The 16,982-nt window shown below is 52.6% G+C and overlaps 1 protein-coding gene across 1 annotated transcript in view; it reads left to right on the top strand.

Moving 5' to 3' along the window:
- Positions 1-16,982, top strand: part of PTK7 (protein tyrosine kinase 7 (inactive)) — a 60,506-nt gene that overhangs the window by 38,769 nt on the left and 4,755 nt on the right. The window contains exons 6-17 of the mRNA XM_060162943.1: positions 250-398; positions 648-914; positions 4,477-4,610; positions 4,772-4,907; positions 5,019-5,138; positions 6,432-6,581; positions 6,699-6,849; positions 6,947-7,074; positions 8,373-8,576; positions 9,435-9,590; positions 10,215-10,447; positions 11,345-11,425. Coding sequence (XP_060018926.1) covers positions 250-398; positions 648-914; positions 4,477-4,610; positions 4,772-4,907; positions 5,019-5,138; positions 6,432-6,581; positions 6,699-6,849; positions 6,947-7,074; positions 8,373-8,576; positions 9,435-9,590; positions 10,215-10,447; positions 11,345-11,425 — 1,909 coding nt within the window. The remainder of the gene's footprint in view (positions 1-249; positions 399-647; positions 915-4,476; positions 4,611-4,771; positions 4,908-5,018; positions 5,139-6,431; positions 6,582-6,698; positions 6,850-6,946; positions 7,075-8,372; positions 8,577-9,434; positions 9,591-10,214; positions 10,448-11,344; positions 11,426-16,982) is intronic.

Raw genomic sequence — 16,982 nt, forward strand, 5'->3', positions numbered from 1 at the left:
CCCAAAGCTGCGTCTCTTGTAATTAGAATACACACCTCCACATACACGCGGACAAGCGCACGCACACACGTGCACACACAGGCACACACGCACACACCAGAGTGGCGTGTTGGCTTCCTTCTCTCTGCCCTGTTCCTGGTTGATTCCTTCCTGCATATCTGACCTGTGCAGGATGGGGTTCCACTGGCCGCCCTCCAGAAGAAGGCCTGTGGGCCACTCCTTTCAAAGAGCACTCTCTCCCCTCCACAGCCCCCCGCACGTCCGCAGAGCCACGGTGTTTGCCAACGGGTCCCTGCTGCTGACCCAGGTCCGGCCGCGCAATGCAGGGGTCTACCGCTGCGTAGGCCAGGGCCAGAGGGGCCCTCCTGTCATCCTGGAGGCCACTCTCCACCTGGCAGGTGGGTCCCTGGGTCTGGGGTGCCGAGGTGGGAGCCGCCTTCAACGTTGTGGGCACGTAGAGATTTAGGCTCCTGTTTCCACTCAGAGCAGCTTGGAGGGCAGAGGGAGGAAGAGGATGCTGGGCTTGGAAGAGGAAATGCTGAAGGTCACGGGGAGGGCTCGTGCTGGAAAGGGCAAGGCTTGCTGCGGGAGAACGTCAGGTACCCTGGGCCCCACAGTAACCAGGCTGTCTGCTCCCATCCCTGCAGAGATTGAAGATATGCCACCATTTGAGCCACGGGTGTTCACGGCTGGCAGCGAGGAGCGTGTGGCCTGCCCGCCCCCCCAGGGTCTGCCGGAGCCCAGTGTGTGGTGGGAGCACGCGGGAGCCCGTCTGCCTGCCCACGGCAGAGTCTACCAGCAGGGCCATGAGCTGGTATTTGCCAGCACTGCCGAGAGCGATGCTGGTGTCTATACCTGCCATGCAGCCAACCTGGCTGGTTGGCGGAGACAGGATGTCAACATCACCGTGGCCAGTGAGCACCTTTGCCCTGAAGGGCGAGGCGAGGAGGGGAGCCCAGGTCCCAGGAGGTCTTGGGCTCTGGGTGTGATGGATAGAGGCTTCCCTGGTGCTCACCTGAGGCCCTGCCTCAGCTCTGAGCCCTGCCGGCTTGGGAACCAGTCAGCCGTTGGGAGGTGATATTGGAGTGGACAGTGGCGAGTCAGGCACAGAGGTTGTGGTGCCAGAAGAGTGGTCCTCTGGCTGCAGAGGACAAAGCAACAGAGTGGGAGTCTTGAGACCCAGGTCCCACTCCGTCCCCAGTGCATGGAATGACCACGGGTAGAAAGTCACCTGCCTTGCCAGGCGTCAGTTTCCTCATCCATAAAATAGGGCTTAATAACTCACTACCTTCCCTACTAGATGGCCAGAAAGATCAGTGAAGTAGATAAAAATGATCTTTCCTTTTCTTTTTGGGGAAGGTGATGTGTCAGAGTTATAGGTAGTAATTATTTTATTTGTTGTTATACTTTCCAAATTTCTACAGTGAACATATGACTTGTGAAATAAATGATAAAGACCTATATACCCTTGCTACAGGCATAGAGATTTATTTATTTACACCATGCCTGTGTCAAACGTTTATGATAATTTAAAAGGATATCCGAGACAAATTCATACACACACACATACCATTTTGCAACCTGCTTCTTCCATTTACCTCTACATCTTTCCAAGTAGGTAAATTGCAAAAATTCAAAAAGATTTCAAACATGAAAAGAGCTTTGTACACTTGGAAGTTGTGATGGTATTATTCCCATTAAGATACTAAAACCTAGGAGACATGCACTTTCGTGCTCAGGTACCTGGATCGGGTGGGAAGCTGCAGCATCCAGGTAACATGCGCTCAGGACACTTCCACAGCGATGTGCAGACAAATGCAAGCAGCCATGATCAGCCTTTCTCCAGTCGGGGTCTGTTGTTCACCTGTTTCATTGGGGACGCTTTTATTTTTTTATTATTATTTTTTAATTTTGCATTTTTTTTATTTATTTATTTTTAATTATTTTTGGCTGCGTTGGATCTTTGTTACTTCGTTACTGTTTGCGGGCTTTCTCTAGTTGCAGTGAGCAGGGGCTACTCTTCATTGTGGTGTGCAGGCTTCTCATTGTGGTGACTTCTCTTGTTGCAGAGCACGGGCTCTAGGCATGCGGGCTTCAGTAGTGTGGCACGTGGGCTCAGTAGTTGTGGCTCATGGGTTTAGTTGTTCTGCGGCATGTGGCATCTTCCTGGACCAGGATCGAACCCATGTCCCCTGCATTGGCAGGCGGATTCTTAAGCACTGCGCCACCAGGGAAGTCCCGGGGATGCTTTTAAAAATACAGAATCTGGGACCACACTCCACATCTCCTGCCCCCGGCCTCTCTGGGGGTGGGCCCAGACAAAGAGTGTTCAGCATATGCTCCAAGTGAGGCATATGCGTGCTGGAGGTGGGAGTGCTGGCATTGATCAGTCTTTTGACAGGCACCAACAGTGCCCTGTGCCTGCCCTGCTCCCTGAGAAGACCTGTGGAATTAGAGAGAGTGCGTGACGCACGCAGGGCTGGACTGGTGCGAAGGGGTAGTGGGTACAGTTCGGAGGAGGAAGGACTCCATCCCTGCATTCCATCAACAGCTTTATCGAGTGCCTTCTTTGTGCTGGGCACTGCTCCCAGTACTGGGAATGCAGCAATGAACAAAGCAGACAAAAATCCTTCCCCTTGTGGAGCTCGTAGTCTAATAGCAACAAAGCAAGCAAGGAAAACAATTGAATGAACAAATATATGATTTTAGGTGGCAGCAGAGCCATGAAGAAAAATCAAATAGGGTAAGTGACAGAGAGATGGCATGAGGGCCAGGGGGAGTTTAGAGAAGGCTTCTTTAGAAGGTGGTATTTGAGCTGATGCTTAAATTAAAGAGGGAACCACGTGGACGGGCCCTGAGCAAGAAATGGGCTTGTAAATTGAAGGGACAGCAGTAGCCTGTGTGGCTTGTGTTGAATAAGTGATGGTGAGTGTGGTTGAGGTTGTCTGAGAGGCAGAGATTAGATCATATGAAGCTTTGTAAGAACATGGTAAGGACTTTGGTTTGTAATACAAGTGTACCAGTTAGCTACTGCTGTGTAACAAACCAGTCCAAAACATGAAACAATAGCCACCGATTTGCTCATGATTGATTCTGTGGGTATGGTTCAGCTCCATGTGCTGTTGGCGGCAGCTGGTACGTCAGCTGGTGGCTGGCTGTTCCCTGATGTCCTCCCTCAGGTGCCTCGCTCAGTCTGGCAGTTGAGGGAGGATATCGACCAGGGTGCCTTGGTTCCCTTCCACACAGCCACTCCAACAGACTAGCTCAGGCTTCTCACGTGGAGGCTGGGTTCCAAGAGTGCAAAACTGGATGCTGCAAGCCTTCTCAAGGCATTAGCTTAGACATTGTCCACTATATTCTATTGGACCGGGCAAGTCTCAGGCCACCCAGATTCCAGGCAGTAGAGAAATAGACCCTGCCTCTTGATGGGAAAGTGGCAACGCCACATTACAAAGAGAAGCAAGAGATGGGAGGACTGTTTAAAGCCACCTTTGCAAAGTCTGCCCCACCAAGTCAGAGGATGAGAAGTCCTTGCAGGGACTGAGTGTGAGTGACATTTTCAAAAGGTGACTCTGGCTATTCTGAGAAGACTAGACTGTTAGGGGCAAGAGTCTAAACAGGAAACCAGTTAATAGATGACTGTAATCATCTAGGGGAGGTGTTTAAGGGGCTTGAACAGAGGTGGTAGCGGTGGAGGTGGGAGGTGGTGAAAGTTAGGATACATTTTAGAGCTGAGGTAGATGAGGTTTGTATAGAATGAATGTGATGGCGGGGGGAGCCGTAGAGAGAGAAGTCAACTAAGTTTTTGGCTTATACAGTTGGCTGGATAGTGGTGCTATTTACTGAGATAGAGAAAACTGTGATGAGCAGGTTTGGGGAGAAATTGAGCATTCTCTTTTGCACGTATAAAGCCTGAAGTGCCTATTAGATATCCAGTTGGAAATGCCGGTAGGATTTGCAGGTCTGAAGTTCATTGGGGGGAGGCCAGGAGCCAGGCTGTGTATTTGGGACTCATCCACTTGGATGGTACTGAAGGCCGTGGACTGGATGAGATCATTCAGGGGATGAGCATGGCTAAAACGGAACAGAGATTCAGGGACCAAGCCTCGGAACGTTATGGTGTAATAAAGAAAGCAAGGATTTTGGAGTCATGCAGACCAGTTTTCAATCCTCTCTCTATCATGGATTAATAAATCACCATTACTTCTTTGAACCTCTGTTGTCTTATCTATAAAATGGGTATAAAAATAAATACCTGGGGGGTATATTGTGATCATTAGCTAGGATAATGTTCAAAAGGTACCGGCACATGGGCCTTCACTAAGGGGTCATGGCTGCAGTGATCGCCGGAGCAGACAAGGGTTTCTAAACTCAGGGCCGGGGTTGGGGGGGAGGGTATTAAAATTTCTTGGGATTGGATCTGTTGGTTTTGTAGATGTGTTGGTCAACCTTCTGTTTCCTCCCTGTCCCTCTAAGCTGTGCCCACGTGGCTGGAGAAGCCCCAAGACAGCCAGCTGGAGGAGGGCAAGCCAGGCTACTTGCATTGCCTGACCCAGGCCACACCCAAACCCACAGTCTCCTGGTACAGAAACCAGATGCTCATCTCGGAGGTGAGAACGGGGATTACTGCTGGGGGGGGGGGGGCGGGGACACGGAGTCCTCTGTGCTCACCTCCAAGGTTCGCTTCCCCCCACCCTGAGGCTGTCCCCCAGGGAGATGTTGGTGGGGGGTAGGCCGAGACCCGCTCTCAGGCACATCTTCTGTGCTGCAGGACTCGCGGTTCGAGGTCTTCAAGAATGGGACCTTGCGCATCAACAGCGTGGAGGTGTACGACGGGACGTGGTACCGCTGCGTGAGCAGCACCCCCGCTGGCAGCATCGAGGCCCAGGCCCGCGTCCAAGTGCTGGGTGAGCTGGCGCCTGGCCTCCTGGGCAGGAGAGGACCAGGGAGGGAGCAGCAGCGTCCAGAATCTTCAAGCCTGCCGCCTCAATTCCTCCCCTTTTCTGCTACTGAAACAGAAAAGCTCAAGTTCACACCACCGCCCCGGCCACAGCAGTGCATGGAGTTTGACAAGGAGGCCACGGTTCCCTGCTCAGCCACAGGCCGAGAGAAGCCCACTATTAAGTGGGTCCGGGCAGGTGGGTACTGTGTGAGCATGGGGTGGGGGGCAGCAGGCAGTCCACTGGTCAGATGTATGCCTGTCTGAGGACGAGCTGAGTGCCCCAAACTTTGGGATAGACAAGAAATGTAGGGGCCGATTTATGGTCCAGTTAGAAAAAAAAAAGCCAGACACAAAAGAGGTCAGGTTACAGCATTAGACAACATATAAGACGACTCAAGGCAACAAATGATTGGATTGGTCCAGACAGGGCCGTAAAGTCCTTTCCCTCTTTTCAAAATAGTCATCCTTTCCAATGTAAAAGTAATCCTTTAGAAAATTTTGGCAGAAAATAATGCATAATCCCACCATCAGTCATCTCTGGGTGTGTACCTTTTTGTGTGTACATCTTTTTGTTTTTACATAGCAGTTTTACTGTACATATAATTTTCACTTATTATACTTCCATGAGTTGAGTCATGCTTACTATAGAAATGGAAGATGCAGATAACTGTATGTAATTTTATCTTTTTTTACTTAACATTATCAAGCATTTCCCCGTGGTTTTGTACATAAACATTGGTTTTGATGATTGCAATAATATTCCAATGATTGGATTCACTGTAATTTACTTAAATATCCCCTAAATGTTGGACATTTGGGTTGTTAACCACCCTCCCTTCCTCCCTCCCTTTCTCTGCCTCTTTCTGTCTCTCTCTCTCTCTCTGTCTTTTTATTGCTGCAATAAACATCTTGAGGCAGAGTTTTTTCTGGACTTGGGTTTATTTCGTTTGGGAAAGATTCCCAGAAATGGAATAATTATGTATAAAAGGGTATGCACATTTTTACAACCCTTGATGCAAATGGCCAAATTGTTTTTTAAAAGGTTTTTACATTCCCATTAACAGTGAGAGAGAGGGGGGTTGTAGATTCTGAGCAGCAAGTGGGCTGTCTCTGCTCAGGTGTCTGGGGGAGCTGTCTGTGGGGGGTGGGACTCAGAATGGGTGGGACGATGGCAAAGAGCAGGAATGGGTTCTAGGAGTGGAGAGTGACAGGCAGTGAGGGTGAGAGCAAGGCAAATTCCAAGCCCAACCAGAAGTCCAGTTTGGTGGAAGTGGAACGTTATACAGGGCAATAGAAGGACGTGAGACTGAAAAATTAGAAAAGGAGTAAGTAATAGGGACTCCCAATGCCTGGCTCAGGCGTTTGGATCTTGTCTGTGAATAGCCAGGAGCGATGCCGTGTTTTTCAGTAGAGGTGAGTGACTGAGGGCTTTGCTGGCCACTCATGGGACTCTGGTCCATCCCATCATTCCCCAATGTTGCCCCTGTAGATGGGAGCAGCCTTCCAGAGTGGGTGACGGACAACGCTGGGACCTTGCACTTCTCCAGGGTGACCCGCAATGATGCCGGCAACTACACTTGCATTGCCTCCAATGGGCTGCAGGGTCAGATCCGTGCCCACGTCCAGCTCACCGTGGCAGGTGCGACCGTGCAGGGGGCTGGGGCTGGGGCTGGCGGGCCCTGTGGGGCAGCTGCCTGCACCCCGCCAGCCCCTTTGCTCAGTGCTCCCTGCCCCTCACCGGGCTCTTCCCATCCAGTGTTCATCACCTTCAAGGTGGAGCCGGAGCGCACGACCGTGTACCAGGGCCACACGGCCCTGCTGCGGTGCGAGGCCCAGGGGGACCCCAAGCCACTCATTCAGTGGAAGGGCAAAGACCGTATCCTGGACCCCACCAAGCTGGGACCCAGGTAGGCTGTCTCCTTCCCACACCCACCCTGCCTCTCCTGCAGCCCAGTCTCCCTGGAGCTGGCCTGGTGGGCAACGCTGTGACTTCTCTCCTGGCAGGATGCACATCTTCCAGAACGGCTCCCTGGTGATCCACGATGTTGCCCCCGAGGACTCGGGCCGCTACACCTGCATCGCGGGCAACAGCTGCAACATCAAGCACACGGAGGCCCCCCTCTATGTCGTGGGTATGGGGCCCGGAGGGGTGTCCTGCACAGGAAGTGGGGGCACCTCACTTCTGTCTCATCCTTGTGCTCATCAGCCCCTGTACACAGAAGGCACGAAACCATTTTTGCGGTGGGCGCGGGCATTCAGCTGTGTCCCCTCCACCAGGCCACCTCACCGTCAGTCTCGGGTTCCTTGCCTGGACCTGGGCTCTCCCTTAAACATTCCACGGCTAGTGGGTGTGTGCCTGTTCCGGGGAAGTCAGGGGATGGTGCCCTTGTCCTAAAATGCTTCCTCCCAGGTCTCCCCACAGGTCCCTGGGTGGGCAGGGAGGGGATCAGGCCAGGAAGCAGCAGCACAAGTTTCCTTTACGCTGGAGGCCCAGAGAGGATGGTGTGTCAGGTGAAACACCCTGACTAGGGTCAGGGACTTGGGGTTTGGGTCTGGCCTCTCTTGTTAACCACCTCTGTGCCCTTGCAGGTGTTATTTCCTCCCCAGGGGCTTTTTTCTCTGTCTGTAAGGTGGGCGTGGTTTAAATGAGAGGTTTCAAACTTTTTTTGGTTTAGCAGCAGAACTGGTTTTCTAGACAAAGTTTTATGTGGAACTTTAAATGAGTAAGGTGAAGTGACAGCCTCCTTGGTTGAAGCCACTGGGTGTGTGTGAGAGTTGGGGAATCCTGCATGGCCTCCCCCTTGGGCCTCTCTCCCTCCAGGCACCTCTTTCTCCATGGGACCCGAGGCCACTGAAAGCCCCTAGACTAGAAGATCCCTTCTGCAAATACGTTTCTCTTTTTTTAATTTTTTTTTTTTTTTTGGCCATGCCGCACATGAAAGATCTTAGTTCCCTGACCAGGGATTGAACCCATGCCCCCTGCAGTGGAAGTGCAGAGCCCTAACCACTGGACCGCCAGGGAAGTCCCTACCAATACTTTTCTGAAGAACCACTCTGTGCTGGGCGATGGCTGCGATTCTAAACCAAAAGTTCCCAGATGCAGCTCTTCAGAGCCTGACTCATGATGTTAAGTCATTAAGGAAGCTTGTTAGCAAACAGTGTGGGTTTGTGGTGGGGCCGACAGATGTGCCTCTTAGGTGTGTCCCCGGCCTCGTGTCCAGATGCAGAGCCAGCTTGGGAATCACTGGCCTCAACTCCTGCAGAGCTCCCTCTGGCCTTGGTGGGGCCCTGAGGACCTGGCCCTTGTTGATGCCATTGCTGGTGGTGACCCTCCCTGGGTCGCTCTGGCTTGGTAGGGAGCAGCCAGTAGAGAAGTAGGGCTGGGCTTGCTTCAGCGGCCCCTGCTCACACCTATCTGTATGTCTCTCAGACAAGCCGGTGCTGGAGGAGTCGGAGGGCCTGGGCAGCCCTCCACCTTACAAGATGATCCAGACTATAGGGCTGTCGGTGGGCGCCGCCGTGGCCTACATCATTGCCGTGCTGGGCCTCATGTTCTACTGCAAGAAGCGCTGCAAGGCCAAGCGGCTTCAGAAGCAGCCGGAGGGCGAGGAGCCAGAGATGGAGTGCCTCAACGGTGAGGGGCCCTGGAGGAGGGAGGCCCAGGAAGAGGGAGGCGGTGCTGTGCGCAGGTGCTGAGCGCCCTCCCGTGGCCACGGAGGACAGCGCTGTGGCGCTGGAGGGAACTGCTGGAGCCAGAGCAGAGCCGCTCCGCACCGCCCCCCTCCCCTTCCCCCGCCGCCCCCCTGCCCCAATCCCAGCTGGAAGCCTGGAGTTGGCCGATTCCCTGGGCCTTGGCTTCTGCGCAACCTGGCTTACATCTTGCTCATTGGAGCCTCTTGGGCCAGCCTCCTACGTTTCCCTGCCTTCTCCCTGCAGTTCGAAACCACAGACATAATTTAAGTATATGTGTTCATGTCTCTTTGCACACCTTGTCTCCCCCCATTAGTCTTTGAGTTTCCCCAGGGGCGATCTGTCTGCCTGTTTCCCTCCTCCTGCCATTCTCTCCTCCGACTGGGAGCCCCCTGGGGACATTGCTGGGTCTCCCCTCTCAGTTTAGGAGTTCAGGAGCAGGGCCTGGGTTTCCCTTGTCGTGATTTTCCCTTTGTGCCTGTAGGAGACCCTATGAAAGCAAAAACCCTTATGTCACCATGCTGTCCAGGGACCATTGACTCAGATAAGACTTGTGCAGTTTTTTCCATTTCAAAAGTTGTAATCGGCTGTGTCAATAAGTGGTCATACCCTAAGGGATGCCTGTCTCCCTCGCCCCAGCCCCATCAGTTCTTCGGTTGGATTGTGTGTGGATTTTGTGTGGGACCCCAGGATTGGACCCCTTTGGTGGAAGTGGGAGATTGTGGAAAAGAACTGCAGTCCCCGCCATGGTGGCCAGAGTGTCAGGTCTTATCCTGACACCCTCCCTGCCCCTTCTTCCCAGGCGGCCCTCTGCAGAACGGACAGCCCTCAGCAGAGATCCAAGAGGAAGTGGCCTTGACCAGCTTGGGCTCCAGCTCCGTGGCCACCAACAAACGCCACAGCACAAGTGACAAGATGCACTTCCCTCGGGCCAGCCTGCAGCCCATCACCACACTGGGTGTGTTGCCTTGCCATCATCACCCCTGCTTAACTACAGGCTCTGGTCTGTCTTGGGGCTGCGCTAGGGCTGGTGGCTCTGGAGTCCCTGAGGCCTAGAACATCAGAAATGGAGGGAGCTTTGGAGAGGCCCGGTCCAGTGTGTCCCCCACCTGTTGTCCACACCCCACCTCCACAGATTTTGTCATTCCTGTGTATTATTCACTTGACGATTTATTTAGATTGATTCTCCCTCACCTTTAAAAAGAAATCAACTAAAGTTAGCTTTGTTTTAGGAATAACTCTGAAAGTTACGGATCTGTGCTAGTTAAATGTTTTCTGAGCATAGGTTAGAATGTAGAACTAAGATCTATTTATGGTGAATGACCTAAAATTCTCATACAGACCACCCTCTAGAAAGTACTATTAATCTGACCCCTTTATTTCACTGTTAGCAACTGCCAGGCCCAGGGCAGAAGGGGAAGTGGTTTGCTCAGGGTCACCCACACAGCTGGGGCCACCGCCCCGTCCAGGTGGGTGGAGCAGAGAGACTCCCTGCTGTGTGACACAGGCCAGGTGCCTCCCAAGTCAGGGGCTTTCTCTGCTCGGGGGAAGGCTGCTGGCCGACTCAGACGTGTGCCCGCAGGGAAGAGCGAGTTTGGGGAGGTGTTCCTGGCAAAGGCGCAGGGCTTGGAGGAGGGGGTGCCAGAGACCCTGGTGCTTGTGAAGAGCCTGCAGAGCCGGGACGAGCAGCAGCAGCTGGACTTCCGGAGGGAGTTCGAGATGTTTGGGAAGCTGAACCACGCCAACGTGGTGAGGCTGCTGGGACTGTGCCGGGAGGCCGAGCCCCACTACATGGTGCTGGAGTATGTGGACCTGGTATGCTGCTGGCCGGGGCCCTGCTTGTCTCGGGCTGGGCAGTGCTCTGACCTGGGGGGCGGGGGGCACCGTGGGAACCTGCTGTCACCACCTTGAGATGCTCAGCCTCCTGTCCCCCCAGCTCTCCGACACCCACCTTTAGTTGACCCGCACCCCGTCTGCCAGCCCCAGGTCTGGGGGTGGGGCCCAGGTTCTTCCGGCTTCTCCCTCTGCCCGCTGCTCAGAAACTGGCTTTCCTTCTTTCCCTGCAGCCCGCACCACTTGAGGGACAGTGTTAACCCAGCCACTAGCCTTCTCTTTCCACCCTGCTTGGCACGCCCAGCTCCACCCCTCACCCTTCATTCCCTCGCCCATCTAGGCCTAATCCCCTTGGTCTTCGAGCTGCTGCTTGTCAAATTCCCCAGCTCGGGGCAGGAAGGGGGCGGAGTGACCCTCGTCTTTCCGTTAGCGAGTGCTCGTGAGCACTTTGTGCATGTTTTTGCCGCTGATGTCCCCTCTTCGTTATGTCTGGAGGACACAGCCTTCCTGTCGGGTCCGTGAAGACCCCGTGAGGATGGAGGGTTGGGGGCTGTGGGGTTTTCCTCTCCTGGCTCCCTCAGGGCAGGGGCTTCCTCACCTGCCCATCTGGGGCCTCCCCTGAGGGTCGCAATGACCGTCCTCCTCCCTTTCCGACGTGAGAGCTTCTAGGAGGCACTTCCTATAGTTTTTAATTCCCACTGGACACTCCCCACGGGAGGGGGTCTGGGCTGGGGATTGGGCGTTCAGGTCAGAGCTCCTCAACCCCCCCCCCACCCACCATCCCCCCGGGGCGGGTACCTTGTGAGCACCTGCTGGGTTGGATGCTTTGGAGATACCGACTGGACTCTGACTTGACAGAGACACTTGGCTTTTCCTCAGGGAGACCTCAAACAGTTCCTGAGGATTTCCAAGAGCAAGGATGAAAAGTTGAAGTCGCAGCCCCTCAGCACGAAGCAGAAGGTGAGGACGGGGGCGGGTCGAGGCCCCCAAGGTGGGCCAGGACCTGGGGCAGTTACCTAACAGTGCACTGGTTGAAGGCATCCTGTGGGCCAGGCCCCGTGTAAGTACTTACCTCAGCGATCACGGTGATCCTCTGCGATACATGTCGCTGTCCGAGTTGTGGGTGAAGACGCCAAGGTTTAGAGAGATTAGGTGACTTGTCCCAGTCGTGGAGCCTGTGAGTGCCTTTGTGTGGCCATGTTGCTTTCGGAGAGAAGAGCTGCCCTTCACCTTGGCCGCTGGAGCAGACCTTCTGTCCCCTGCCTTGGACGCTGAGCTGGAGGAGCAGCAGGCAGCCTGGGCGTCTAGGGGCCTTCGGGGCTGGGCGTGGCCCTGAGCGCGTTTCTTCATCCTCCGCGTGTGAACTGGCCTCCTGACATGGTGCCCCTGCCTCCATCTCCGAGAATCCACAGGATTGTCTGCTATGGCTGTATATGGAAAGCCACAGGACAGGATGTGCTTCTCCAGCTGGGTGGGATGTCAGGACCCCAGAGCTCACAAATCAGGGCACGCGTGGAGCCAGTGAATCTGGCATGATGGGCCCTTGGGGATGCAAAATTGAGACTGTGCCTGTCCTTGGGGCACTTAGGATCTAGTGGGAGAGCTTGGGTAAGTGAGTATGGCGTGTGCCTTACAGACTTCAGGTAAGACACAGAAAGCAAGTGAGAGACGTAAAATAAGAGACGTTGAAGACATCCAGGTCCTTTAGGTGGACAGACAGTGTGGTTAACAAAGAAGGTCTCCTGGTAGAGAAAGGCATTCGAGTTCAAGTCTCGAGGACAAGAAGTAGGTGAATGGTGGGAAGAAGAGGAGTTTAGGTTTGTTGCTTTGGCTGGGACAGGGGCGTAGGCAGGTGACGGGAAGTTATTTCCATCACGTGATCCGAGGGACTCTCTTTGGCTGAGTCGTCACCACTGTTGCTGAAGATCTCTCCACACTTTTTTGTCCAAGTGTCTTGAACTTGATGGGGAAAATTCAGTAAGTTGGGTTTCATACTCTCCAAGGACAATATTCTGCATTGGATGGTGGGGGAAGGGCATTGCTTTAAAAAAAAATTGGAGATTTATGGACCGTACCTCAGACTTGCAGAATCTGTGAGAGTGGGGTCTGAGGATCTGCTTTTTTTTTCTTTTTTTTTTTTTTGCAGTATGCGGGCCTCTCACTGTTGTGGCCTCTCCCGTTGGGGAGCACAGGCTCCGGATGTGCAGGCTCAGCGGCCATGGCTCACGGGCCCAGCTGCTCCGTGGCATGTGGGCTCTTCCCGGACCGGGGCACGAACCCGTGTCCGCTGCATCGGCAGGCAGACTCTCAACCACTGCGCCACCAGGGAAGCCCGGATCTGCATTTTTTAAACAAGCTCTCCAGCTGATTCTTAAGCTCATTAAGGTTCAAGGAGCCCAGGAGAAGGATAGTGCGTTTGTAATGGTTTTGGTTAAAGTCCCCTATAAGAAATGCATTTTAGGGCTTCCCTGGTGTCGCAGTGGTTAAGAATCCTCCTGCCAATGCAGGAGACATGGGTTTGTGCCCTGGTCCAGGAAGATCCCACATGCCACAGAGCAACTAAGCCCGTATACCACAACTACCGAGCCTGCGCTCTAGAGCCCGCGAGCCACAACTACTGAAGCCCTTGTGCCTAGAGCCTGTGCTCCGCAACCAGAGAAGCCACCACAATGAGAAGCCCGCACACCGCAACAAAGAGTTGCCCCTGCTCGCCGCAACTAGAGAAAGCCCGCACGCAGCAACGAAGACTCCAACGCAGCCAAAAATAATAAATAAAATAAATAAATTTATTTAAAAAAATGCATTTTACATCATGGCCCAGCAAACACACACATACACACACACGCAACTAAATCTTTCACAACCCTGTATTTGATGCACTTAATATTTCCTATCCTATCCTTTTTTTTTTTAACCCACTAAATTGGTTTTGAGACCCATATGGGTCTCAATCAGTAGTTTGAAAAACACTTCTTTTGGGGGATTCCATGAAAATGAAAATTCTTAGGAAAGCTATATTAAAATTTGTAGATGCTTTCTGGCGCTAATAATTTAGTGAGCTGCTGTGCCACTTTATATTCCTAGGGTTCTGGGGGAATAGAAGGAGAAAACGTTCAGGTTGTTTTCTTTTTTTTTTTTGCGGTACGCGGGCCTCTCACTGGCGTGGCCTCTCCCGTTGTGGAGCACAGCCTCCGGACACACAGGCTCAGCGGCCATGGCTCACGGGCCCAGGATCTTCCCAGACCGGGGCACGAACCCTTGTCCCCTGTATCGGCAGGCGGTCTCTCAACCACTGCGCCACCAGGGAAGCCCAACGTTCAGTTTTTAAAGGGAGGTGGAGTGGTAAGCAGGGTGCTCCCTGGCCAGCTAGAGCTGGAATGAGGGTGCTGTGCCTGGACAGGGAGGAGCCTCAGGAGGATTCCAGGGTAGCTGTGGGATCGTGATAGCAATCAAAGACACAGGCCCTGGGTGGTGGCATAATTGTAGGTGATGCTTGTTAGAGTAGCTGATAAGATAATGGAGATGTTGAAGTTGGAGCACTGTAACCTGTGATTTCTCCATGGATCACCTGCAAGCTAATGATGGGACCAGGAGCAGGGGCCGCTTAGCACACCTGGTGGACAACGCTTTGCTTTAAGCAGTCAGATGCCGGATAGGAAGCAGCAGCCTGTTTGGGAAGAGCAGGGAAGCATCACGGTGGCTTAGCCAGAACTTGGGCGAGCCCCCAGGGTGTTAAAGTTGGAAAGGAGGGGTGGATCTGGTCTTTACCAAAGTGCAGGTGTTTATAACAGCATTTGAAAATTAATCCCGTGGCCATCTGATGGCGGCTTGCCCAGCAGTAAGGAAACACTTAACTGGCTTGGGTTAACAGAATTCCCTTTTACTGTCCTCGCTTAGCCAGTATTTCCAGAAGCACTGCTTCTCTGGAAAGATAGCAAGTTAGTCACTGGGCCAAGACCTCTGTCTTCTGTTCCCATGACTAGCAGCAGATTGTTTAGCTTGTGAGCCAGAGCAGAGAGGGCAGGCTGAGGGGAAAGCCAAGTCTGATGAGGGCTTGTTACAAAATCCTTTGTCTGCCCCTTACGGACAACGGGGCAAGGCTGGACAATGCCCTGGTGTTTCGTTTTTTTTTTTTTTGCGGTAGGCGGGCCTCTCACTGTTGTGGCCTCTCCCGTTGCGGAGCACAGGCTCCAGACGCGCAGGCTCAGCGGCCATGGCTCACGGGCCCAGCCGCTCCGCGGCATGTGGGATCTTCCCAGACTGGGGCACGAACCCACGTCCCCTGCATCGGCAGGCGGACTCCCAACCACTGCGCCACCAGGGAAGCCCGTGGCTTCACTTTTGATAAAGAAAATGCACCAAAAAGATGAGATTTCCCCTAACTCTTGGTAGTGGCCCGCATTCAGCCCGTCTGCATATGCAGTGTCAGTCGATATGTTGGATATGTAATGGGTCCAGACTGGTTGTGGTTGGGATCAGTGCTGCCTAATAGAACTGAATAGAATAGGTGGTGGAAACATTCCATACCTGTGCTGTCCAGTGCAGTGGTCACCAGCCCCACGTGGCTACTGAGCACTTAGCATGTGGCTAGAGAGACAGAGGAGCTGAGTTTTTTATTTTATTAAGTTTTAATTAACTGAAATAGCCACACGGGTCTAGGGGGCTACTGTTTTGGACAGCGCAGGTGTAGACCATTGTTTTTAAACTTTTTTTGACTGAGACCCACAGTAGCAAAAAAAAGAAAAAGAAAAGAGAGCACATTTTACATCACAATGCAACACAGACGTGCATATTTATTTATTTATTTTAAATATTCTAAAGTATCACTTTTTAAAAATTAATTAATTAATTTATTTTTGGTTGCGTTGGGTCTTTGTTGCTGCGTGCGGGCTTTTCTCCAGTTGTGACGAGTGGTGGCTGCTCTTCATTGCGGTGCACGGACTTCTCATTGCGGTGGCTTCTCTAGTTGCAGAGCACAGGCTCTAGGCGCACGGGCTCCAGTAGTTGTGGCACGTGGGCTCAGTAGTTGTGGCTTGCGGGCTCTAGAGCGCAGGCTCAGTAGTTGTGGCACATGGACTTAGTTGCTCCTCGGCATGTGGGGTCTTCCCGGATCAGGGCTTGAACCGTTGTCCCCTGCATTAGCAGGTGGATTCTCAACCACTGCGCCACCAGGGAAGTCCCAGACGTGTATATTTAAAAAATGAAAAAAGTTCCATGAATGATAGTTATCCTTACCACGTGTGATACTCTGATATTTTCTATTCCTTTAAAAAAAAATGCTGGTTAAGATTCACTAAATGGGTTTTATGCCATACTAGTAGGTTGTGACCACAATTAGCAACTCTCCAGTGGAGGCAGTGGGGCCTGCAGGGATCTCACTGGTCAGAGCACACAGACTGAGAAGATCTGTTTTTGGAGTGACCCCTCTCCCAGTGTTTGGACTCAGCTCCTCTCCTGGCCTTTCCGTGACCCTGGGAGCCAGGCCGGTGAAGCTGCTTGGAGCCAGCCAGGGATGCCGAAGGGCCAGTCCACAGCCAGCACCCCACCCCTGGGGTCACTGATGGCAGACAGCCCTTCCTGTGCCCCCATCCACAGTGAGGTGACCCAGGAAAGGCGGCTGCAGTGTTGAGGAAAGAGCCAGGCTTTGGCATTCGGCTGGGACTGTGGGCAAAGCTGAGGAGGAGCCCACCTCACAGAGAGCAAGAAGGGGAGCGGCTAGCTTGGCTCAGGGCCCGGGCACACAGTAGGTGCACAACAAGTGTTCCCACCCCCTTCTCTCTGACTGCTTGGTCTCCTCCTTGCCCTGGGTAATGTGGGAGCAGCCCTTCTACCACTCACATTCACCTTTGTTCCTTTTTGAACTTCAGGGACATAGAATCAGATAAACCATAATCTTGGTTAATCGGTGACATACTGTCATTGGTCCACACACAGGCTGCTTTTACTTACTTACTGTTATTTTTTTAATGTGTTTATTGACATGTGTATGTATGTGTGTATGTTTGTTTCACTTTGATACTTCAAACTTAAAAGACTAAGAATGGTTCAAGGAGCTCCTACAAACCCTTTAGCCAGATTCAGTTGTTTACATTTTGCCCCATTTGCTTTATTGTTCTCTGTGTCTGTATAATTATTATTATGCATTTTTCTGAACCATTGGAGGTAGGTTAGAGGCCGACTTTTGACCTTTTGCAATCAGATGTGTGGCAAATGATACCTTGTCAGGTCTTGATTAGTATTTTCTTGGTCACCCATGATACTGGTCCTTAGCCACGTTTGTCTCTCCGTGATTTAGTATGTGGTGGGTGGCTTCTCCCTCATGGATCCTGAAAGTGAGTCTGTGTGCTGGAAGAAATACACAGCTGGCCAGTAACTTGTTAAATAACCTTCCACGCGGACCTCTTTGCATTTCTGTTTGCCTTGTTTTTATACACAAGGAAATGCTACATGTCCTGTGTCCCTTGGTGTTGCTCCCAAGGATTGGATAAGGTGACAGAGGCACAGGGACCATTGGTCT

The sequence above is a fragment of the Lagenorhynchus albirostris genome, chromosome 10 (genome assembly GCF_949774975.1).
Source record: "Lagenorhynchus albirostris chromosome 10, mLagAlb1.1, whole genome shotgun sequence".
NCBI lineage: Eukaryota > Metazoa > Chordata > Mammalia > Artiodactyla > Delphinidae > Lagenorhynchus > Lagenorhynchus albirostris.